The 26395-nt window shown below is 39.9% G+C and overlaps 1 protein-coding gene across 1 annotated transcript; it reads right to left on the bottom strand.

The window, feature by feature from the left end:
- Positions 1–3263: 3263 nt before the first annotated feature.
- Positions 3264–24815, bottom strand: SLC26A5 (solute carrier family 26 (anion exchanger), member 5). Its single transcript, XM_009882908.1, has 18 exons — positions 24661–24815; positions 22768–22907; positions 19408–19518; positions 18682–18863; positions 17995–18159; positions 15775–15927; positions 14448–14530; positions 14206–14353; positions 12338–12451; positions 11958–12035; positions 10376–10471; positions 9481–9587; positions 8215–8284; positions 6659–6751; positions 5427–5548; positions 4322–4535; positions 3994–4048; positions 3264–3406 (listed from the first exon to the last, which is right to left on the bottom strand). The coding sequence occupies exons 1-18, from the start codon at positions 24813–24815 to the stop codon at positions 3264–3266; spliced, it is 2229 nt and encodes a 742-aa protein (XP_009881210.1).
- Positions 24816–26395: the final 1580 nt, after the last annotated feature.

Below are 26395 nucleotides of genomic sequence, written 5' to 3'. Positions count from 1 at the left end.
TCCTTTGTTTTTTACAAAATAGTAAGTAGGTAAAAAAGGAGGAAGAAGTGAGCATAATTTCTTGGTGCTAAGGGAAGGAGGATTCCTTCTTCCCGAGGTTATAGTTTGACGTCAGTCTACTAGTGCATTCTTTGGTATGTCATATTGCTGCTGTGCACAGAGGTGACCCCGGGCAGTAGCTGATGGTTGTTGGCAGCAGGTGACATTAAAAGGTTGATCTTTGTTCATCTAGCATGTTCCTACAGAGCGGGATGGTTTGGTCAATGAAAAACAACAGCCTCTCCTTTCCTTTTTTTCAAGTGTTGAATTAAAGAGGAGGTGGGGAGAGGAGAGAAGGAAAAGTGTGGAGAAGTACCCAGGGGAAAAAAATGCTCTTGGGAACTGCTTTGTCTTTTAAGTGAGAGAAGTTTTATCAGGTCTCATTTCAATAAAACTGATATCAGTTTATCAAGCTTAGATTGTGAAGCCACTTTATAATTTTGTGAAAGAGGAAGTGTGCACAATAGGGAAGGAGTGTATGTGGTACCTGGACTTTGTTAGGATTTGGGCAGTGTCAGCACCTTGATAAGCAGACTTGTACAATCCTGTGTTTTTGCCTGTACCTGTCCAAGAAAGTGATCTCAACAGTTATGTGTTATTTTGGTAACAACATTTTGGGGAGGAATGCAAGTTTACTGATGGGACAGAATTTTTTTCATTTTGAGCCTGAGAGCGAAGCAGCACTGAGAGTATCACTCTCTATTTACCAGGAGCAGCACTTGAAATTAAGTTTACCTTTTCCTTAAGAAGGATAAGTGAAGTATGTAAAAAGAGTTTGGATCTTACCAGGCATCGTGAATTACCATCAGTACTCTTGCATAAGAGGTGGGGAGAGGAACATTACTGTGATTATTAAGATGTAGGCAGTCCATGGCATTTGCTGTGGTGGGGCACTACCCTGTCAACACAGACAAACTGGAGAGGGGAAAGAGAGGAGCCCTGTTATGGGTTTAAAGGATGTGGGATTGTTTAATCTAGCACTGACAAGCCGTAGGTAGGATTTACATTGTTAGCTAGCAGCCTGTTAATCAGTATAGGGAAGAGGAAGTTAGTTTAATTGTCCGTAGACAGTGGCTGGTGAGGAGGAAGCCATGCTTCAGCTGGTGGCAGCAAAGCACAGGAAGAGCTGAGCCCAAAGCTGCCGGGCTGTATTTCACTGGGTGAGTTACCACCAGCGCAGGTGGCACCCAGGAGCGGGCTGCGCAGGCTGGATCTGGGACTTTCCTGGGCAAAGGTTTTCAGTCCAGCATTTCAGCAGCTCCCCAGGAAGTGCAGCCGTTGCTACCAGGCTGGGAAGCGCAGCACAAATTGCATCATCAGCATTAATTGCATCATTGTGAGGCCTGGCACTAGCATGGAGAGGACTTCGTGTGGGTGGGGGAGGCAGGAGGGTGAGGAGCAAGAGGGAGGACCTGTGTGGAGATGGTGGTAACCCTTCCCAGCCCACCCCTTCGTAAGACACTTGCATCCAGGGACATTGGCTTGACCCACACAGAGAGTCTCACCAAGACAAAGTGGAAAATTTTGAGAAGTTGTGATCATCACTTTATTTGAGAAGTTGACAGGATTGTGATGGAACTGAAGAGTCTATATAGTTAAAAACTGAAGCTGCGACAAGCTGAAAGTAGAAAAATATACTGTATGTAGATACAAAGGCTTGTTAAACTAGTTAACGGTATAAACTGTACCAAAAGTTGTTTAAATAAACACGCACAATGTGTTAACAGGCATTCAATTCATCCTTTGAACTCCAGCTAAGCAGTAATTTCTGATGCAGAAAGCTTCCTATCCCTATTGGCAGGGGAGTCTGAGGAAATGAAACATCTTCCCCAACTGCCCCCGGTTCTTGGGAAACTTGGTTTACCTGAAGCAAGCCCTAACCGCAACAGAGCTTGAAGCAAAATAAAAGCATTAAGTTCTGCATTCAGAAGAGAGGAAGTCGTCTGAATTCCCTTATGCACAGGACCTTTGATTTGAGGGTGATAAATGAAATGTCACCAACACTCCACTTCCCCCATACTGTCGAAATAACCTACCCAGAAACACTTTTAGGTTCCTAGCGCTGCTCAGGTGCGTAGTGATTGTTGTTGGGGAAATAGAGGCATTGAAGATTTTCTTTTGCTTGAGTTACCTTCCCATGTTTTTGTCTCACACATGAAGTTAAGCAGCAGCACAGCAGCCAGGTTGTGAAGACAACACAAAAAAACCCACATTCCTGTTTCTTTTGAAAACCCAAACACGTAATGTTTTTGAATTCTTCTGAAATTTACTTCTCAAAGCACTTAAAAGCTGAGGCAGAAGCAGCACTGCTGGTAGGAAGGTATCTCAGGCAACAGAAATGTACTTCTCTCTTTTTTTTTTTTTTTTTTCACCAGTAAGACCTTAGACCTTGTCTATGTTTTCGTTCCAGCTTAAAAGACTGCAAATAGGGCGTCAGTTCTTAATTTAATTTTAATACGCTTCACTCCTGCCTTAAACCAGTTTTGTCTTCAAACTTTGAAGCTAAACTAATTTTAGCTTAAAATCAACCATATTCATTTCTGGAAAGCGTAACTAGGTTTTGGCAGTGAAAGTACCATATTGATAATGCAATAATTAAACAATGAGTTTCTATTTTGAATTTCACTCAGAGTGAAAACGTTCAGGCAATGAAGAGTTGAGTATAGCTGAGACAGGTTAGACATTTTAAAAAAATAACTGTACCATCCAGGTTTAAAAAGAGTAGCAGCTAAATGCCACCAGTGTGAATTCATTAATCCAGCTGGCAGATTATTATAATTTATATGAATCTGTTGTATGCAGATGTTGACATCAGGCTTTAAAAGTCATCTAAGAAAGTTCTTTAAAGACACTGGTACAGTGCATCACAATTGCAGAACAGTTATTTCCTGCAAGATCCCACCTCACAGTGAGTTAAAGTGCCCGTTTTTTCAACAGGAATAGGAATGTCACCATGTTTATCAGATCCCGATTGTAGCAGAACACACTGAGTTTTCTGGTCTTGCATAATTTTGTGCTTGTCTGTCGTTGGAAGGCTATACCCTGATTGAAGGAAAAAAATTCAAGAGCGTGAAGACTTCCGATTCCTTATCCACAGAAAAAAGCACCACCCTATACCCGTAGAGACAAATAGCCTTAGGCTCTCTTTAAACTGTGCAAATTAAATATTCAGAAAGAGTCTCCATCAGCATAAATCTGGCTTCCATTCTGCTCAATGCCACTCTTCAGAGGTCAAAGTCAGTCTGTGAAGCAGACCGGTCTTTCACTTGGCAAGCAAGGACAGCATCGTGAATACTGTGAAACAGCAACTCTCTTGTTGCAGTATCATCAAAAAAATTCAGTCTTGTCAGCTCACTCATAACAGGGCCTACAAAACAAAAAACAAACATGGCATCAGTGCATAAACTCAAGTACAAAGATGGAACACAATGGTATGGAAGGAACACAATGGCAGGAAGTCCACAACTTTTTCTCTTACTTGTTATTACTTAAAACATTTAAAATAGCCAGGTGGATCACATGCTACTTCTACTGCAAGCAGGTAATTCTCTTATCCAGACATACACAGAGGCCTGTTCTTGGCAGAAGATGCTACAACTCCAAATATCTGAAACTTGGAACGTTGCAGGCTTTTCTCCTTATTACATTATTAAAACAATTTCAACATACAAAGTTTGCTGTGGCATTTACATTTTGCCAGCTGGAATAAACAGGAGCAGGATCTAGTCCTCACAGAACTCATTACATGAGGGCGCTACTTTCACTAGAGCGAAGGCTGTAATGCACATGGGCTTGCTTTTCCTCAAATCCAATTTGAATCCAATTTTATGTGAAGTAAGTGCTGGTACTACTGAGGCACCTGGCAGCAGAAAATTCAGGGCCAGAGGGAAAAAGATAAAACAGTCTCTTCCATAAACCTCACAAGAAAAAAAAAAAAAAAAAATCTCAACTCACCGCTACAGCTGGCAATACAGACACAGACACCAACTTCTTTGTATTCTTTTATAATCTGTAACAGAGTTAAACCAAAGTTAAATGCAGATATATCATGTAAACATCGCAGTTCTGGAAGACATAGGCCAATTACCGTGAAAGCTGCACAGTCCGCAATCCCCAGCGCCCAGCTAAAACTTGCAGAGCTACAGAATTAAAATTGTGGTTAGGTGAGATACTGGATTGTATTTGAGCTGGCATTTATGTCTCATGCTGACAGGTTCCCTATTAGGTATCTCACAAGTTTTTTATGTGTTTTTTTTTTCTGGGGAAAAAAAGCCCTACTTACTGATTTTAATGTTTTTGCTCCAACTGAATCCACAAAGTTCACCGGGGTGAAATCCAGAATTAAAGAGTGGATGTTTGGTTTTGGCTCCACAAAATGTTCATGCTCATCAGGAGACACGTCTTGTATGCTAACATCTGGAGATGCAGATCTTCCATTTACAGGCAACTCATCATTTGCTATCTCATGTTTTACACTTGCTTCCACGTCATTAGTCTGGGAGAGAAGACAAATAAAGCTTAATGACAGCCAATGCTTTTTCAGTGTAGATGCCCTTCCTCCCCATACTCATCTGTTCTTTCAGCCTTTAAAGGTGTACAGCGCTCCTAACCATTACAGAAGCTGGCTTTACGTGCACATGTAATTCCATACCTTACACATATCAAGGTTTATTCTCTTATGCCCAGCTTTTCTACAGTCACATGCAAGCATCTTAAAGCTGTTATCTTATGAGTGAACTGCCTATTTCCTTCAACCACTGACACGTGTTCATATGTTTTCACTCCATTTCCTTGCCCTATCCCTGCTGATCCTGTCAAGGCCTATATATTCAAAAGAAGCAACAGCAATCAGGCTCTTAAGTCAGACATTTGGTTGGTTTCCCATGGTAAAAAGCACACACCAGCTCCCACCACGGGGGTGAATTTAAACATGCACAAAAGCACATGGCTGTTTCAAACAGCCCTTCTCAACATACCTTCCTCACTTAACCACGCCAGGACCAGCAGTGTGGATGGCACCATTTTATTAGAGGGCCTGCTAATCTGAATTGATTTTATTATATCCTATTTCTGCATGATTATTCCAAGTCTGTGTGGAGAGGCAGATGTAGGGTCCCTCCACTTTCTGCTGACACCACTGCTGAGACAGTATGACAGTATGGAAAGGCTCTGCTCTGCTACCTGAATGTAATCAAGGTTCAACACAATTATCCAATCCAGCCATGAGCCTCTGATCCTTACCGGTGTTCCCTCAGTAGCCTGTCCACGCTGTGCAGTGCTTGTTCCCTAACCTTCCTACCCAAGTAGGACACTGTACCTTGTAGAAACGAGAATGGTAACACCAGAGAGCAACGCGTTACCTGATAAAGCAGAAGTAAATATTTATTGAAGAACTCACCAGTTTCAATACAGCTTTCTTTCTGGGTGCATTTGCCTTCTTTATTTCTCTGGCGTGCCTCTTCTGGGCTTTTCTCCTTGCTGCTAATACGGCACAAGGGTCCACTCCAGTCTGTCATGAAGAGACAGAAAGTTAAGAGGAAATTCAGCTTGTTAGGATGACCTTGCAGTATCAATTAGCACTGAATTCATCACTGTCATAAATTTAAAACACAAGCCTACATTATTCAGCTTCCCTTGGTGGGGGTGAGAACAGTATAAAGTAAGAAGGAATAATCTTGGCAAGCAATGTGTTAACAAGATGAAGAAGAGATGCATCACATTCTTTTCTTGAAATCAGACAGTGCCGTGTTCCAACCGAATGCTGATTTGAGTGCAGAGAGCAAAGGGGAGAGAAGTGCATTTGGGCATAAATCGCTAATACCTCTTGCTTTGTGAAGAGAAGTACCACCCACCTGTTTGGTATAAGACTCATCATGGGAGCTACAGAAAAATTTTTCAGAAGTTAGTAAGGCTGCAATTGCTCCCGGGTCAGGCAGTTCTGCCCTTAGCTAGTTCTGTTATTGCCACTCCCCCCGAGTCAAACATGGGTTAGACAGGAGGTGAGGCATACTCCGTATGCAGGTAATTTGCTGCTCATGAGAGGCACTGAATGCCCACAGTATTCCGTGGTCTTACACTCCAGTAAAGTCTGTCACCCAAGATGGAAGCTTTTACTCCCACACATTTTGTTTTCAGTTCAGCAACTACTTATCTCCTTCTGAAAAAAAAAAGTATGTGTTTGGCCAGTTTGTGCTCTGCAGTCACCAGACCTTCCATTCACAAGTGGTTAGTATTAAACTACACTGTCCATTTATTCCCTCCCACCATGTTGTGGCTTCCTAAGATGATTTGCAGTTGGCTGGAGGGTCACCTTCTCATATTTTACTGATCACCAGGTGCCACAGGCTGAGAAACACTGTGCTAGGGGCTACATTAAAGGGGCCGAAAGATCATAGAATGGTTTGGGTTGGAAGGGACCTTAAAGATCACCTAGTTCTAACCCCGCTGCCATGGGCAGGGAAACCTCCCACTAGAGCAGGTTGCTCAAAGCCCCATCCAGCCTGGCCTTGAACAATTTCAGGGATGGGGCATCCACAACTTCTCTGGGCAAAGACGAACACATTTCAGAAACCAGTTTGCATTTTCAAGACACAGACATTAAAGAATTTGCTTTACTCACCTTTTTCTTCAGTGCACTTGTGTATGACTCGCTATTGGCAAAATAAAGCGATGCATTAGCTTGAAATATTTTTATTCCAGGATATTCTTTAACCTAAGGAAAAGAATATTGGACGTGCACAGTTACGTATTGCCGGCACTAGAAGAAAAGCACCTGTGTGATCACATGGCACATGAACATGGAGCCCAACAGCCAACCCTGTATGGCTACCAGCCATCAGTCAAACAAAGAGGGTTAGCCCTGTCGTGAGCAAAGCCAATCGGAAGATGAGAACCTCCACCTTTCCTGGTGTAACACTGCACACAACCAATGCCATATAACATCTCTCCTTCTTCATAACAACAAAATGTACAGCCATAAAAAGGAATTAAATATTTGCAGTTCTCTGATGTTGCTATCTGCAGCTGGCAATACCACGAGGAAATCATGCAGATCTAGGAACGCTTCCTTTTAGCCTCCCACAGGCATAATGTCTTATTTCTCTCTTTCTCTCTCCCTTTTTGTTTCTTGTCACCTCAGGTACCAAAAAAAGAACCTTTCAAATCTTTGGTTTTAAAAAGGCTTTCAGATAGGTTTCAATATCACTTCTTTCCTCTATTTTAAATGAAGTAGTCTCTAAACAGGCTGCGCTCTGACATTTTACACTCAAATGACCTGCACAGCAGCAGAGATCCAGCCTGCCATATGCTGCCCACCCCGTCTTTATACAGGAGGAGGAAATGCTAACTGCCTTCAGTGTAACAAAAGTGGAGTTTCCTCTTCTTTGCATACAGCTATAAACATGCCCACATATACTTCTGCTTTGTATCGTATTTGAAGCAGAACTGCTGGTGAGAGAATGTTTTCAGATTATAGCATCATCTTTTCCCATAGGTTTTTACAGACTGGTGCCTTAGTAAAGGGGGGTGCAGCTTTCACAGCAGCAACTGAGAACATGGCAGAGGGCGCAGAAAATTGTAGTTGCTGTTTGTGAATAAATACAGCATGTTTATATCCATTATATTGACAAAATGTACTGCTTTCACCAACTTCTGGTTGAACAAAATGGCATTTATAAGAAGCTAAGTGCATGACAAGCAATTGTGCTATTAACCATGTATATTTAATGAGCAGGGGATGGGTGGAGGCAGGAAGATGCTGTTTTGAACAGTTTGTGCAATTCTGAAGAACAGATCAGTTTGGATTCTGGGTTCCATGGACTTCATGCAATACTGCCACAAAAGTAATGAAGATGGCCTCATATACACTTGTGTACATTGCAGGTTTAGCAGTGATATTCCTATAAACCTTATCATTTTGTACAAGCTAGTACAATGGAACTAGTATAAATGTTACTTTTGATCACCTTCTGGTAAAACGTACATGCAGAACAAAAAGCTAGCATTTTGAACAAAATAACTTTTACTACTAAAATCAAATGTATTTTATTTCCTTTCAACCCAGGGGAATACAGGCAGGCAGCAGTGTATGTGCAGTATGGTAGGGCTAAGCAGCAAATTGCCGCAGTCCTCTTTGCTCGACTACATAAAACTCTTCAGTGCAGAATACACTCCTACCTCTTCGTACTCTTCCACATCACAGTAGATGTCAGTGCCAGGAATCTGACCAAGGATTCTGTATTGAGGGCTAGAGAGAAATAGAAACAAATGTTTCAGTATTATCACTTATAAAGTGGAAAAACACGTGTTCAATACAGATTGAAATTTATTTTAAATGGTCATTCTGCAGTGCCTGTCTGGTACCGACTTATCTAAACGTGGTCAAATGCAGTGGACAGTTTATGGCAGGAACATAATAAAGGGGCCATTTGGTGACTAGACAAGTTTGCTTCTGTCAGTGCAAAACAATTGCAAAACGTAGCACTGCAACATTGTCATTTTCTGAAAAGCATTGGCCAAAGCATGCAAAGTTACCAGGCAAATTCTCTTTGGCATGAACTTGTGCAACTCCATTGACTGTCTTGCAAATATGGAAACTCATACAGGCAGAAAATGTGCTGCAATTTCAAAGAGCCACTCTGCTCCCACAACAATGCCTGAGAAGATGAATATTCCCAACTCACAAGCAGTGTGACAGCAAAGTACGTTACTGTTCTGTTTGCAAGAACAAAATCATATAGAGATGGCAGAAAAATACTCTTATTTATGCAGAGCAGAAATCTCAGAATTTGGTTTCGTTCCAATGCAGATCAAAACCAAGACTTCTATACATTTTTTCACCTAGATAACCCAGACCTTGAGCCTAGAAGCTTCACATGACAGTCCTATCCACACACAGAAGAAATCATTTTGCTGTAAGAGCTGGAAAGCTCCACAGTAAAAGCTTTGTCAATTTGAATGGGGAGAGAGGAGAAGTGATATGAAAAACTAGAAAGGCAGGCACATTTTTTTGATGAATTAGAACTTTCTTATAAATACCTAAACATTCATCTAGTGATAACCTGATATAACGCCTGCTTGATTGTGACAGTTAGTGCACACAAAATGTAATCATTTACTTAAACTAGCATCAAGGAGATTTGAAGTTCTAAACTCTAGGCATTATAAAAGTAAACAAGAAGATTAACCAATACAAGAAATCGAAAATCTTCTGTTTATTATTGAAATTGCAAGTTCATGGCCTCTAGAAATTTTGTTCTCAGAAAAATAAAATGTGAACCCTGGATCAGAGCCACAGCGCATGACCTACATTATGAAGCAGATTCTACACTGTATGCAGTTGAAGAGGGTGGAAAGGTGGTCTGTTTATCTGTACCCCTTAAACAAACAAAACCACATAGAAGATCAGCAAACACTAATTTTGATAAAGAAAAAAAATCTGACCTTTGTGTTCTGTAAATAACGGTTATCATTGCAAATGCTACCGCAGTAAGCAAACCATAGTCTAGTCCCAGGAAAAGAGAAGCCACAAAAGCTACCAGCCAGATGGCCTAAAACAAAGAAAAGCTCTGAATTATTATACATCCTTTTCTGTTAACAGCAAAAACAATAGCATATTTCAACCTCAAAACCGATGTATCACTTCTGTTCAGGAATAGGCTATAATGTAATCCATCACGACAGCAGACCCTAATTGCCTTAACATTTCAGAAGGGCATAAAAGCTCAAGGCGCGCTAACATAACATCTGACAAACTGTCACATATTAATTAATGCCTTAAGTCCAGTTCTCCAAAGAATCCTCTGTTGCCATCAGACCCTAAATATCTTAGGATAAAAAAAATATTCAAGGCCTGCAAATAGCTCTTACTTAACTTCCATCAGCCAGTTAATCCAGGAGAAAAACGCCACCAAAATGTTCCCTCTGACAAAACGTTCACTCTTAGTTGTGGTGCACTCCAGCCAGGTTTTTGCTTTGTCTTAAAAGATGGCATATACCTTCAAGTAGTTTTCTTTGTTACTCTGTTTTTCAAATTCTTCTCAGACATTCCCACAGCCTTCAGTGCAGTTCTTATAGCAACACTGCAAAAGCTTTGCTTTTACTGCAACCAAACTACTTCTGACCTGAGTTAAAGGTTGCTGAACAACAACAAAAACATTCTTGTCTGCAACTGATCACTGTCCTAGGGTACTTAGAGCGCCATGTCTTACATTCATCTGCAATGCAACACTGATTTGTAACTCCTTGATAAGTTTCTACCCTGTTTTGGGGGTTAGGAAGAAGAGCAGCAACAAATTTAATACAGTGAAATATATGCACTGAGCTGTGCATTACTCACCAGCTCAATCTTACTGGTTCTCCAGAAGTGTGCGACATCTCCGAACTGTTTAAACATTCCTTTCAGGTTCACCATGACAATTGCAGCTAACACTGTCTAAGAATATTACACAAACGCAATTTTCAGAGGCAAAATAAACCCAAAGCCAAATAAGAACTTCAAAGCATCACAAATATCTCTATTTCTGTGCTTTGTACAGCTGATATAAGTCTACTGAACAGGTGTTCCATTTAAAAAAAAAAAAACAACAGCTTTTCAAGTAGTTCAGTGGAGATATGCTTTTACTGCAGCTGCAGAAATGGCAAGCCAGAGTCAGTACAGTTGGATTTACTCTTTCCTGGCAAGAGAAATCACATATTCCTGAGCTCCATGCTGCTGCAATTGTAGTGCCTGTAGTGCCTGAAGCAGCTAGGCTATAACCTCAAATTCAAGTTTCTCTACAACATACTGCAACAATTCCTGCAACAGTCATACAAGTGTAACCCAAGGTACATCTCCTATAAAAAGAAACGAGAATTGCATATCATCCTATGCATGTCACCAGAAAAAGTGTTTCCTTTTGCTTTTTTAAAGTCAGGATATATTTATTTATGTAAATATATTTTTATACAAATAAGTAGAACTGCATCAAAACCAACTCATTATGCTGAGCCATCACCCAGCCCCAACCCTTTCAACACCAGAGCCATTACTTTCTTTTAACTTTTTAACGTCTTCCCAGAACTCTTATGATGCAATCAAATGGGGCCAGCAGGACTAGGGAAGTGATTGTCCCCCTGTACTTGGGGCACTGGTAATGCTGCACCTCAAATACTGTGTTCAGTTTTGGGCCCCTCACTACAAGAAAGACACTGAGGTGCTGGAGCGTGTCCGAAGATGAGCAACAAAGCTGGTGCAGGGTCTAGAGCACAAGTCTTATGAGGAGTGTCTGAGGAAACTGGGGTTGTGTTTAGCCTGAAGAAAAGGAGGCTGAGGGGAGACCTTATTGCTCTCTACAACTACCTGAAAGGAGGTTGTAGCGAGGTGGGGGTTGGTCTCTTTTTCCCAAGTAACAAGTGATATGACGAGAGGAAACAGCCTCAAATTGCACCGGGGGAGTCCAGACTGGATATTAGGAAAAATTTCTTGACCAAAAGGGTTGTCAAGTATTGGAACAGGCTGCCCAGGGAAGTGGTTGAGTCGCCATCCCTGAAGGTTTTTGAAGGCATGTAGATGTGGAACTCTGGGACATGGTTTAGTGGTGGACTTGACAGTGTCAGGTTTACAGGTGGACTCAATGACCTTAAAGGTATTTTCCAACCTAAATGATTCTAAAGGGGAATTGTTTGAATCTATCATTTTTATGTCCTAAAGACAGAGTCGAGAACATCTAATATTCAAAACACCAACAAAAAGCATGCTGGATCCTTCAAAATATTCTTCATTTCCAGTTTAACTTACAGCAAAAATGCATACAGAAAGTAAAAGTTTCTGGATCAAGGCCTGTGTTGCTTACTTATCATCCCACAATCTCCTTTTTAAGCAATACTCACTGGCCTCTGTTCACTGACAATGCAATGCCTAACCGGCAAAACTCCCTTACCTGTGGAAGCGGTTCAAAGAGGTATCCAATAGCCACAATTACCAACAGTACCATAATTGAAGAGAGAGTACCTGCAATCTGAACAAAAGAAGGTAGAAATGAATTTACAAGTGCTCCTAAAGGGAAGTATTACTGATTAGCTAACGCCTCTTGTGCTTTCCACAAGGATAGTTGTTTTCTTGATCCCTCCCACTCAGTTCATCCATTTTGGCTGTCGTGCAGCTTTCTATCCTGGCCCAATCCAGATTTGAGAGACAGGAAACTCCAGTTATTCCTCCTGGCCCAGGCAGAGAAATCTGGCAATCTAGCGAAGCTTCAGACTTTAGCTTTGGAGCTCCAAAAAGCAAATGTCGTTTGGCTCAAAATTTGGATTTACATACCTGAGTTTTCCCACCGGTGCTTTCCTGAACAAGACTCCGAGACATTGAGCAAGTGATTGAAAAACTTTGGAAAAATGATCCCACAAAATTGCATATTCCCAAGGCAATAAGTTCCTGTGTTAAACAATAGAGCAAAACAAAAGGCAGTTATACCTAACAACTGTAAAAAGCTAGAGCTATCTGTCCATATTCATAACCACATCTTATTTAAAATGCTTTCTAGCAACCTTATTGTAGAGAATAAGCAACCTTATTGTAGCTCACACTTGTGGTTCTCACACATGCGCAAGTTGATGCATGTTAAATCATCTGTTAAATAAAGTATCTGATGAAGTGCCACAGACATTTCCCATCCTTAAATGTTACAGTAATGAGTCAGACTGAAAACTAAGCGAATGACAGCATTGCTTGTTTTAAGGATTTCTTCAGCTTGGGGATAACTTGAATTTTAACCCTGAATATACATTGAAAATGGTTTGTCATACAAACACTGTTCTTTGCTTCCCACCCTAAACTACCTGTTTAGTATTATTAGAACCAAGAGCAGCCTTGGCTGTGTTTCCACGGGTGGTAATCCATTGCTGTACAAGAAAAAAAACAAAACAAAACAAACCACAATGCATGTCCATTGCTTCATCAGGAAGATCCCACATGAGAACTGTTATCATGAGTGAGATCAGAGCTCCATCTACCTTAGTACTGTGTTTCTGACGCCTAAGAAAGCATTTGCTTGTAATGAGGCCTCCCCAGATTACTCTGCATGCTGCTATTTGTAACTGAGGCAATTTGAGTTACACATATTCAATAGTTCTCAATGAATTTTTCTCTTTGCAAATGTACAATCCTTTTTTTATTCATTTAAACGCTCAGCATGCACTGCATCCTGTTCTATAGTTCAACATCCAGGTGAAGTAGCATCTGGCACCTCCTGAGGAAAAGATCTAGATACTGACTCGGGTCAGTGATGATTACTTTAACTAACATAAATAGAGCTGGTTCCATTCATGTGGCTATGGATTTGTCCTCTTCTCTCTTTGGGTAACAGAGAACAATGACATGAAGGATGAGATTCATCTGAACAGAAGTAAAATTCTGTAGATAAAAGTCCTTTAAACTCTATTTACTCTCAGAGGAAGACAACCATTTTGAGAAGGGGGAACAGCTGATCTGTGCTGCCTCAGATGCTTGCTCTAGGAAATGAGTTACAGCTTATGAACTCTGTCTCCCTTGACACCACAATGATATCAACCAATAATCCAACTGCAATATTGATTCTAAATTGCACAGGAAGGACGGAGTAGGTGAGGGTGACATATCATTTTAGTTTTAGAGAGTCCCTTAACCACAGCCTTTATCACTCAAACAATCATCAGAATGCTAACTACAGACAGGGCCAATTGCTGCCCCATAAAATCACAAGCTGCCAATTTGCAATGGGTGGGAATAAAAAGAAACTATAAAACATCACTGGAATTTCTAAACCCTAGATAATAGTTTTTTGACACATAAGGCATTGTATTTATCACTTGGGAACTCTATGCTTTGCTATATTATAGAAGGCAGAGATAAAGTAGCTGCCCATCAGGACAGCAGACTCAGTAACGTCTGTCCCAACAATTAATATTTGTGCATATCTCCAAGTCTAACAGAAGCAAGTTTTCCAAAATGAAGCTAAAACTGAAATTGGTCATTAAAACACAGCCAGAACTTAAAATAATTCATGGTATTTAAATGTGCAGGCTGTCAAAAACGTGACCTGATTCCACTATGAAAGAAAAACTCATTTTTGTCCAGTATCCCATTCTACTGTAACTATGTAACAAAGGTGCTACTGAGAATTTTCAACAAAGCAACCCCAATACTTTTACCTGATTCCCATCGATAGTGTAACCATGTTTAAGGGCAAAGATCTTAGCCATTGATACAGCCATTGAAAATCCAACTATTGCTATTGCTATTGCATCCACAAATATTGCTGGGATGAGCTGAATATCAGGAACTGCTGGTGCACGTAACCTTGGAGATGAAATAAATAATTAAAAATTACTATAATAAAAGCTACATGCCGTATCAAAAAAGTATGGTTTGAATAAGAATATATCATCCCTACCCTTGAGGAATATTCCCAACAACATCCACTCTGTATGACTCACTCAGATTCATTCCAGCTGAAACTCCTGTGCCAATAATTACCTAAAAATCCACAAACACATTTGTAAACATCAGCTAGAAAGAGATAAAGCCACCTGAAGAACTAATAGCAGTTAGCTGATTATGAATAATACACACAAGGGATTACATTTATTTGTCAATCAGTTTTCTAAGAGTTAGGGGGTAAAGAAGCAGATAAAAAAGAGGAAGTATCATGATTTTCCCTCCATCATGTTCAACCCCCTCTGATTTTATAAAGTTTTCTTGGAAACAGTTAAATGGAACATGCTATGCTATGATCTGAATCACCTGAATTCCCTTTGCCTAAGCCAAGCTCAGGCAGAACAGTGTATTGGGAAATTAAATGCAGGGACAAGTGAAGGACATCTGCACTACCATATTTTCATATGCATAACCTGCATGCTATCTGTAAACAGAACTGGTGCTGCAGCAGTGAAAAAGGTGTAACATCACTTTACTATTGCCTTACTGTCAAACAATACCCTATTACACCACCTCCATCATCTCTCAAGAGCATCCCTTTTATTTGTTCCTTCTATCTAGATTGTACTCGTACCTTCCAGTTATTCCCTTTCTCGGCTCTGATTTTGTGCAGGTTGAGAGCTCTAGTTATCCAAGACTCATTTTTAAATCAAATCACTTTTAAAGGTGAAAGGTTATTTGAGGTGTGGGCTTTTGTGTGTATTAAGATAGTCTGCTTCATCTGTGTATTTTACAGTAGTCATTAGAAACAGAATCCCTGCTACAGTCAGTTATCGGCCTCAGAAACAGAGAAAGGAAGGTTAAGTAGTAAGTCCTACTGGTTCCTGCTCTTCTTTCTACCACTGCATTTTAAAAAGCAAGCAAGCCCTGCAGAACCTCTGAAACAGGCATCTGTAAGCACCTTCCTTCAGGAGGGGGTTCTGAGCTCTTGGACTCTAAGTGGGAAACGCTACTCAGAGGCTTGTCTCACAGACAATCATTCAGGTGCCAAAACTCCAGGATAGAGGGGGTTGTACAACAAATCTCTACCTATCCATTGCCATAGGGGACTGTGGATGTTTAACTGGGTTTTCAATTCTTCTTTGGGACTTCACGCCTAAAACCCGGGCATGTTAGTCCCTAACCTTATAAGTATCCAAACCTGCAAGTGGATCAAGCCTCAAATGAAATATGTTCAACATAAGTTACTCTAAAGCTCAGTAAGACTTGATAGAAAATGAGATCATTTCTACAGCTTTAGAATAGTTACATAATTTAGCTATAGAATTTCACAACTGGCTTACCACAATGATCTCCATAGGAATAGGGACTGGGAGCTTCTTCTTAAACCGGAGATTGATTTCCTTGCCAATCAACAATAGGACAATGCACGTTAATCCAACAATCAATGAAGCAATATTGGTCGTTGTTATTTTTGAAAGCACAGCAGCTATGCTCTGTAACACAACAGAACTATCATAATTACACCATGAAGATCATATTTGCTCAACTGAATTTCTTTTCTTAGGAAATTTGCCACAAAAGAGCAAATTATACACTACTGTTCAGCTGAGTTTTCATTCTGCATTTATAATCGCAGTGAATGAGGTCCTCACCAAAAATCCCCATTATTCCCACAAAACACAGAAGTTTAGAGTATCTCAGTGAGGGAGATGCACTTGCAACCATTTACAATACCAGTCTTCCTTAAATGGAGCAAAAACTTCGAGAAAAAAACTATCATGAGGGAAAAAGTCTAAAATAAATCACATCTTTTATCCTCAACATTTTCACACATTTTTCATACTGGCAGCTACCTGAAAGTAGTAGGTGCAAACCCCTTCTAATACCTTCAAATATTCTTTGGCAAGTCACATCTACTTAAAGCTGTGTAAACCATTCTAAAACAATAAAGCTGCTGATACAACCATCGAGGTTACCATAGCAATATGATTAAATAACAGTGAACTTGCAATACTGCTGAACAAGCCATTATTCCAAATATTTTTTAGTTGAAAATACTATTAAAAGGGTGTTAGGAAAGAAAGCTTGCTGGAGCACGCAAGTTGGTAGAGGGTAAATGATTCCCATACCTCTTACTCCTCCTCCTTCTACTGCATTTAAAAAAGAAAATACAAAAATGACCTCTGGAGGGGTCTTTGAAAGAAAATGTACATACCTTTCTTTAGACAGAAGGAAAATTACAGTAATTATCAAGATATTATACGTTCAAGATGTCCTGGCAGTACATCTTGAATGTATACCTTCCCTCCTATTTGTTTGGCAGTCAGTATTTGCGGTTTCTGGATTAGTGAACTAAACAGCAAATTTAGGAATTAATCATTAGTGCAGCCTTGTTTCCAAAAGGTTTGTTATATCTGCAGAAATATACAAAAAAGGATTCCCACAAAGTATTTTCTATAGCGTCCATGTAGTCAAAATCCTGAAGCTTCCTTATTGCTGAGCCATTAATCTGCTCAAAAGCTTGGGTTTTAACAGATATCTGAGATCTTCTCTAGTATTGCACTCAGGATTTCTTGTCTGAAAAAATCAGAGCATCGATTCTGTGATAACAACTTGGGGGTTCCTAGACTGGCAGGCAAATCAGATTCAGATGCATTTCAACTCTGCCTGTTCATAACAGCAAGAAAAATAATGCTCGTATAAAGTTAAAAGCTTTGGTTGTAATTTCAATTAGAAATGTCCGTATAATCACGTAATTTGCTGCATGGGATCCATTACATTTTTTTCAGAGCACAACTGTCAATTTTATATTCAAGTGAACAAGAGCTTTTGGTTTTACTTAAGTCATACTAACCAAATCATACCTTTACAATGCATGGTTTTTATTCTGCCCTCTTGCATCACCATGTGTTAAGACAGAAGGTGGAAGTGGAAGATTAGGCTATGAGCTACATCAAATACTGGATCCCTACCCTCTCTGTAATGCTTAAGGTCTTTGACAAATAGAAATGTTTTACACTGAATGTCCTTATTTCAAAATAGTTTTTCCCACTACTCTAAAGAACAGGTATGTTTATGATGACATAGCACTTTGCATCCAACCACACTACAAAAGAGCTTACAAACAAGAAATGAAGAATACTCCTGTCAGGTATTGTGTGAGAAATTAAAGAAATAGAGACCTGGCAAGGTTCTGAGAATAACACTTCCCAGCTTTGCAAAACATGTCTGGTCTACAATGGAGCATTTTAGTAGCACATTTTTCCACAACATACAAGAGACTAGCTTCAATGAACATTATCTGTTCATATTACAAAACTGTATTTAGCAGAATCCTAAAATCTGCCCATCTCAGACTGTGCTGATCTATCAAGTTGCACCCAAGATGCACTTTAAGATGCTCATATATTGCTATGGCACTTAAAGATCTCATACCCAGTTTTGAATACTGAAGCGTTATCCTACTTAGTGCCAAATATTTTTTTTTTAAGTAGGAAAAAGCTTAATTACTAGATACAGACAATGCAGAATTTGCATGTTGAGTAAATGTAGTTACTCACATATACAACTGAGAGGGGTCCACTGTATCGGTTAGTCTTAATGCCAAGGAGATACTTTAACTGAGAAGTAAAGACATGAACCGCAGCAGCTGTAGTAAAACCTCGCACCAGAGGCTCCGTTAGATAGATGGCTACAAATCCAAATCGAAGGAGACCTAAACACAACTAACAAAGAAGAGAAATATTAACCATGTGATTCCCACTGTAGCCTGAACATCAGCACTATATAGCAGACAGGCCACAGGACACTCTTACCTCAATGCCCAAGCCAGATCAGGCAAACTTGAACTTGGCCTTTCTAAAGCCACAGTTCAGTAAGCAGACATCAATGCACCAAATCTTCCATGCCACTGGCAGGTGCAATGTGGGATATACGCAAACGTAGGTGTTTGCATGCATTTATGGACAGATTAGAGAACATCAAGTTGAGTTTTTCTGATGGGACAGGAAAAAACGAAAGGAGGGAGATCCCATTTTTCCCAGTTAAGCCAAGATGCCAGACAAAGACTCGCCTATCCCTCCCCACTTCTGTTATGTGGCTGCCACGACGCAGCCTGTATTCTACACAGTGCAGTGCTGAAGCACAAGTCTATTGACAGGGGACCTGTCACGACCCAGAACCCCTTGTAACCGCAAGTCTGGCAGCAGCATCTGAACTTGCCCTTACAGCAAACTGCAAGCACATACCTGGATAATTCCTGAAAGAAAGGCGAGAGTCACAGCTACCTGTACCCTCTTGGTATCCCTAGCATCAAAATATTCAAGGGAATCTGTAACATTAGTAGAATTATAGCCTACAGATATAATTTCATCGGGCACTTGTCTCACAGCAACGCCACCAACCATCATACTAATCACAGCAAAGGTGCCTGAAATAAGAGGAAGAGAAAAATAATTGGTTAAAATCCTGGTGAAGTTTTTTTTAGGAGTGGTTCTTACTGAGAGGTCTGTAGAATTAAATTATAATAGAGTTTTCTACCTAAATATTGTATTTTTAAGTCCCAAAATCTGCTCCAGTACTCGGTACCATTAAAGCTAGTTAGATGGTAAAAGCATGCCTCTACGGTAAGTAAACACCATTTTTTTTTTTCTCAGTTCTATTATGCAAATTAGAGACTCATCTTGGCCACAGAGACAACTGACTGCAGCTATGAAATTATAGTTCAGGAGTTCACAGCACACATTTCTAGATCTAGTCTGATAAAAGATGTTTTTCTATTCCTTCCTGAGTAGGATGGATAAATTAACAATAAAAAAATACTGCTAATGTTTGACACATTTGTGTTTCTCCTATTCACTTGTATTTGAATTTACGGAAAACAACTACACTTTCTATTTCTCCAATTTAATTTTTTTTTACAACTTTATTAAACACACACACACACAGACTTTCAGTTATCCATACAGATATACCTATTGATATGTGCTTGGAGGTTCCAAAAAAAGTATATAAAAAGACAGGATAAAATGAAGAATATAAGCCAAATACTGGTGGAACAGCTGCCAGCAAAGCATATGCTAAACCTAGAAAACAGATACAAATATGTATGTTAGGCAAACAACAGAAAGAAACCATCTGAAGTAAAAGGATTTAAGCCTACTAAAATTGAACTCACCTAATACAAAATCTAGTGACATATCACAGGTTTTAAAAACAAGAAGTCTTGCAGGCAATACTCTTTAATATGTATAATACTGTAGGGCAGTGCCTTAGAAACCTGATGGTTCGAGTCAGGAAACCAGAAGTCTCTAATTACAGGCACTGCAGGTGTGTGCGTATGTGTTTGTGTGTACACCTGTGCACCAGTGCACTCATTGTTTTGCCTTTGTGGCTGGAAGTATGTCTTAATAGCCAACAAACACTTTTTGTTGCTTTTGTTTTCATCTGTCAAAGAATGTAATTAAAAACACCCAAAACCCCATAACCAGTGGGACACATTTGATTTTTCTCCTCCTTTTCTAATCAGACATGATCTTCATGATGATCTACGACTGACTAAACACTCCCCCCTCCTCCCTCACCCCAAAACAGTGGGATGACATAACAGTTTATGTTTCCGCAAAACATGCTCCAAAATGTAAAATAAGCAGAGCAGCATTGCTTACAATCTGTAAGGTCATACAGCTTATACAGTCTGGTATTCTTCTCCAAAATGAAGTCCTTTTTATTATTCAGCCCTGTACAGTTCCATGCAGAGGAAGTGCAATCCATGCCATTTCTATGTGTAGGTGCAGCTGGCAAGCACAGCAATGGAGCTGCGGGGAACCGCTGTAAGGGACGCCAGGGAGGGACATCTCCCATGGTGCTCCCCCTCTGCGTGACTGAGCGTGTGCTTATCATAGGATCAAGTTCACAAGCAACACATGATAATGGAGTATAACTGTCCCAAACAGTTCCAGCAAAACCAATAGTTCTACATGGCTTGCGTTAGCTGAACAAATTAGCCTCGAGAAGAAAACACTGTATCCTGGCTTGGCTTGGTCTTTCAATTCACCTTTGCAAGTGCAGACTCATGACATCTGAGGAAGCTGTGTGTTCTTAGCACGCTTGGTCAGACTGGTTCAAGTTAGGACCAAAAGGCTCAACAGTCCAGTGCAAATTACAAAAGGAAGCAGTGGTTCACGCACCAAGGAGAGAAGAGAGAGTGATGCTCAAAAACACCTATCCCTACTAGTTTATTTTTACATTGAGACACAAAGCACCAGCTTTCCATGAAAGAACAAAACCAGGAAGTGATCTTCTGTGTCGTTCAAGTACTCTTGTGTAGTGTAATAGCTCACACAGCCTTGCTCATGCCCTAATCAATGTCTGAGTTCTAACCAAGAATTCATATTCCTATCGGAACTGGACTGATGATAGCATTTATTCTCTTTCAGCAATGAGCTCTTCATTAAGTACTTCTGAAACTTATCCTACATATGTCCTCTGGCCCAGGGGGTACCTCTCAGGCCAAGAGTATCAACAGAACACTTTGTACTATAACAGCCCGGCCTGTAATACGGTGATGAACTTAACAGTACAAGTGACCAGAACTGAAAATCAGTTGTTTCAAAAGCAGGAGGGTGGGTCTATCTGAAGTTCCTGATCTGAATACCCTTTTATTCTTTTTCCATTTCATTTGTACTGGCATTTTTAAAGGCTGTCAGTGCCAAGGAAGTAAAGAGATATTGACATGACAGGAGTTCACAGCTCAAATGCCCTGGTCATTGTAGTTCTGCCTGGAATAATTCCCAGACTTCTTTGATCTCATGCTTGCTATAATTACATCCACTCCAGAAAAATAAAAGTTCAACTTTTGTCTTTTTAGAAGGGGAAAGATTAGGAGCAGTTCAAGGGCATGTCTTCAGTCTTGAATAATGTTTAGTTTAAAACAAAGTCACAAAATTAAGTATAAAGTTCACTGCTGACCACTTAAATTCAAATGTCCTTATCTGGTCATCACATAAACTGTGTTTCAGTATACAACCAGTAATGTTTGTGTCTAGTATATGACAGATTTGCCTGACAGTTAAGCACATCACTTATCAGTTTAAGATCAGTTGATATTTATATTTGTGTCAGAAAAAATATTCTTAATTACAAAAAAATGCATAAAACCGGAAAGCAGCAGAAATAAAGAAGTCAATTACACAGAGTAAGTTAGGATATTCCGTTGCTTTAATGGTTGCCACCTATTAAAATATAGGCTTCTCAGATTTACAGATTCATTCTTCAGACTTGCCTTCGCCTCAAGTGGAACGAGCGAGGTGGAAATATGAAATAAGCCAAAATGCAAGCAAACTTATATATGCTTAATTACATTACACTTATGAGGACTCCACTTGACTGGGCTCTGAACAAATTTAAGAATTCTCTCCACTCCAAGACCCCCTGGGAAATCTACTGGGACTGCAGTAGCTGTCATGAAGCTACCATTTTCAGAGCAATGATGGCACCCCATAATGATATGGCTGCAAAAATGCTGTCACTTTCTAACCTCATAGCAGTTCTGAAACTGCTGATAGTAAGGTGTCGTGCTAGACAGAAAATTCCATTGGTCCAGTCCCCAAGAGCTGAACAGAAGAGTGAACACTGGCTTTCCTCTTCATCTTCCACAGAGCCTGCTCCTGCTTCAGGGCCAGCCTCCACTTGGGGTGAAACTTCCATGTAATTCAATAGAAGTTCCACAGATTTGCAGTCTTGTTATAGAAGATACTTTTGATTTATTTCCACCATGTAAATAATTGCCCACTAGTATGGTTCCAGCTTAAACTGGTGCCTTCTGGCCTTAAGAGAAAAAGAGGGATCATTCTCCAATTTCTTGGAAGTTCCTCTCTGGTCCCATTTAGTTTGGTTACTTTGCAACAGTTGCTCTCCTGAAACATTATGTCTATGAGATACTGATACTCTCTGTAGGAGATCTGGTACAACTTTCAGGATGAGGAGATCTGGTACAACTTTCAGGATGAGGAGATCAGAAAACAAGGAGGCACATTCAGCAAAGGTTTAGACATGCACTTAAACTATGATAAGTTGTTCTGTCATCAAGAGCTGTTAGTATTGATCAGAGAGTTAAGTTTCTTTCAGAGTTTGCTGCATATCGCTGACTTGCAGTTTGAAGGGAATCATCATTACAGGCTGGTCAGGAGAATGCTGTACTGATCTCCACGCACACACCTGAAATACACATCCTATATTCATGAGGACCTGCTGTTCAGGAAGCCAAGCACTACCATAAAAGCACACACTGAAAAAGCAAAGAGGAGGATAAATAAATCTAGAGACACACTCACCTTGAGGAAGCTGCATAACCCCAGTGCTTATACCTGAGATAATGTCTCCTAATAAGTATTCCTTCACTGGGTAACGAGGAAGCCATTTTAAAATTGGTAAGCAACTGTAAAGATGAGACTTGGCTTTCTTAGAAGAACAACTGAAAATACACACCAGAAAGAAAAAGTTAGACACTACCAGGGGACAAATGGGTCGAAAAAATTGTTATTCACCCCTATGCAGGGAAACAGCTCCGTTAACAGCAGGCTCAGACCCCTGATGACAGTAATTTCTGGACAAAGCTTATGCACAAACAACTATGACTCCAGTTAATTTAGCCCTTTATCACATGTTGGTTGCTCTTTACAAACCTTACGCAACTGGAGAAGAGAATCACGGTCTTGTGAGGCTGGTGGTCAGTGGGAAGTAAAACTGTTCAAGTCCATGCACGACTGAGCAGTCACACAGCACTTTTTGCTGAGATAATTCCTAGTAACAATCCCCTGAGGACAACTTGGTTTCTCATAGCAGTTTTCATTCAAAGTACTTTGCAATGCTTTTCCCTGCTTTTATTTACTACTAGTGTACTTTATACTTTTTGATTATAACATTTGATATTATTATGGGTTTTTTTAAACTATTATTTTACTAATGCTTGTTACTATCACTGGTACTAATGGGCTAACTTTAAGGCTATTTGAGAATATAACCTTCTTTGCCCTGAAAAGAAAGGCGCTGAAGCCAGTTAACACTGATCCTTGTGACTCTTAGCACAGCTCTTAACCTTTTGAAACCCTGGCTCATGACAAATGAATATAGCCAGGAAATATATATCTCTATGCACTACTGCCATGCATCATACTTTGACTGTACTGTGGTAAGAAAGTTTAACCTTGGATAAAAATATAACACAGGGACCATATAAATGCTTTTCTGTGTCGGGGAACTCCAGAAGAACGCCAGAGATTTGTTAACATTTCTGAATTCTCATGGGACTACATTGCATAGTGAAGAAGCTTATTGCTACAAGTCAGAGAGGAACTAGGCATCCACGCTTCTCCATGCTTGAGCAGACTGAATCACAAGAAGTCACAGCTCAGGAGGATTTTGATCACCGTATTTTTTTATTTAGGCTAGATCAGGTTTTCGAGGTGGAATTAGGTGCCATTACCATTAGAATGGTCATTTCATTAACCAAAACAAATCTCCAAATGTCAAATCATGTGAACTGGAATATTTTGCAGACAAGTAGTCAGGCAGAAGTTATTTGTTTTCTTGCAGAACGAGGTTCTACCAAGAAATTGAATCAACTCTGCAGATGAAACATGGATAAATGTAAAGCTATTGAGAACTTCACTAAAATAAGTTTCTCTTCACTATCGCCTGGTACCACAGAGCAAGAGTCGCAGTTAAATACATTTCCTTTCAAACCAGATGATACTCAGATTCCAAGGCACTTAGTTAAAAGCTACAGAATGCCTCTATTAAATCCTTATTAGACTAATAATTTAGATTTCTACACAGCTGCCTTACATTTCCATTCTTCTTCCCTGAAAGGATCACGTGAAGCACAAATTTGGCTGTAAGTATTTCCACGTAAAAAGGACAGATATTTTTCTGGGTCTTATGAATTCATGTCACATGATTTGACACTTCACATTCCTATGCTGCATATTTTTCCTTTGCACACTGATGAAGGCATTCAACTAATTTATCTAACGTTTTGTAATATAGTTACATGTTAACATATAAAAACACATCTACAACTTCATCAGTCTTGCTAAATAACCAAAGTAGAACTAGTGCTTTTATCTTTTAGGTTTCTTTGAAGAGATTACCAGCTATGTGCATGAATCAATTAAGAATTAGAATATTTCTAACCAACAGAAGAAAGATAAGAAAAAAATACCTACCGACAAGAATGTGCAATCTTCTGCCTTAAAGCCTGAGGTGTTCTTTCTCGTTTGTGCAGCTGGCTTTGCAAGAGCTCCTCGTTATATATTGGTCTCTCCACACAATACCTCTGGGTTTGCTCAAGAGATGCTTCATGTCCCTGAGCATGTTCCATAGCTGATCTCATGGAGCAGGAGCCAAGGAAGAGACAGTTCCACAGTATTCACTGAAAAACCTGGTTGCAGACAAAATAAGTTTGGTTAGTTTTTTAACCTCAGATTTGGGTTTTCCTTTCAAAGAATGTATTTTGACAAGCTAGAGGCAAGACCTGTGAATGCAGTTTAAAAGCAGTAATTAGTCTGTAACAGGAGTAATAAATAAACCACACTCGCAATCTTTACTTATGGAAGCCATTAATTTATGCTTCTCTTAGGTAAAGAAAGCTTTTGCATTAATTACTCTGTAAATAATTGCAGAAACAAAATTGGAAGGTTATATTAATGCTTATCTGGATTTTCCCTCCTCGGTTTTTAAAGGAAATGTCAGTGTTGAAGGGAGATTACTTTATTGCTGAGTTACTTCCTGCTTAGTCACAAACTGTCACGTCCATCTCCAAAAGACAGAACTCCAATTTCCACACTGAGAAAGTCAATTCTTTCTTCCAGATAGCCAGTTGTTTCCTGCATCTATCCACCAGCGTTCTCCTCCCTCTGTTTCAGAGGCTTCTTTTTCCAGACAGCATCTCAAGGATGCACAATTCACTACCTTCAAAAAGTTATTCTTCCCATGGATGTGCCACTTACTGCTATTTTCAGTCCTGCACCCACTAAGACAGGAGTCAGGAGATGTACACAATTTTAAAACTAGCCAGACTGTTTGTAAACATCTATTTGTCTATCTGATTCAGTGCCATAAATATCTTAACATGTTTAGGAGATACTCTGTTAATTCCTTTGCCCCGTGTTGGCTGCTTCTAGAAATATGGGGCAAGAAACATAACTCCAAATTATGAGCAAAATGACAGGACTGCTATATCGTTAAGCAGAGATGCTGGCTAGCACTATATTTGATGACAGAACATGAGTGCAATGGGAAACAGAGCCGTAATTGTGAACAAGGCCCTTGGGCTCAGGTCCAGCAAGTCACTTAAGCATGTGTTTGCCTTCAACCAAGGGAGCTAACCCAGAGGTGTTTAGTTTTCAGCTGTACATCAATAGTTTCCTAGAAAAGGGTTACCATGCAAAAATTAACAAATTGCTACCTAAACACTCAGACAAAGCTAATCAGGACTGGTCCAACGTTCTGATTCAGCAAATACAGTCTGCCTGGCAGCAAAATACCAATATTGCTTCCTCAGCCTTCAGTCTGACAAAGGTGCTGGAATTTTCCACCCAGGGCTTGCTGTTCTCTACCTTCCAGGACAGCATCTCTTCAGTTCTCGTTATTTCATAAGCGAGATTTCCCCTACATAGTCAGTCACAAAAGGATATTTTTACCAAAATTATAAATTTTTCTTTACAGCACGTTCAAGACTTAGTTATCAGCTTAATATGATACTGTTCTTACAAACAAGGGTACTATCAAGCTTGTTACCTTTGTGTACTCCTGAAACGTTTTAAGATTCTTTTACATCTTTCCATAGTTTCAATTTACCCAGAAGCCTGAACAACATTTTGTGAACTATTATCTCATGTTATTGTTTAGCATATTGTAACTCTCAGCATTACGATTTTCCCCCCTGCCTGCAGATTTTAA

This window comes from Charadrius vociferus, unplaced genomic scaffold, assembly GCF_000708025.1.
Source record: "Charadrius vociferus isolate BGI_N301 unplaced genomic scaffold, ASM70802v2 scaffold32, whole genome shotgun sequence".
NCBI classification, from domain to species: domain Eukaryota; kingdom Metazoa; phylum Chordata; class Aves; order Charadriiformes; family Charadriidae; genus Charadrius; species Charadrius vociferus.
This window is presented reverse-complemented; position numbering and strand designations above follow the sequence as displayed.

Coding starts and splice junctions, on each gene's coding strand:
- SLC26A5 (XM_009882908.1), bottom strand. CDS start 24,815: ATGGAACATGCTCAGGGACATGAAGCATCTCTTGAGCAAACCCAGAGG. Junction 19,519..22,767: donor GGTTATGCAGCTTCCTCAAG/GTGAGTGTGTCT, acceptor TCTGTTTTCTAG/GTTTAGCATATGCTTTGCTG. Junction 12,036..12,337: donor GCACCGGTGGGAAAACTCAG/GTATGTAAATCC, acceptor TCTTTTGTTCAG/ATTGCAGGTACTCTCTCTTC.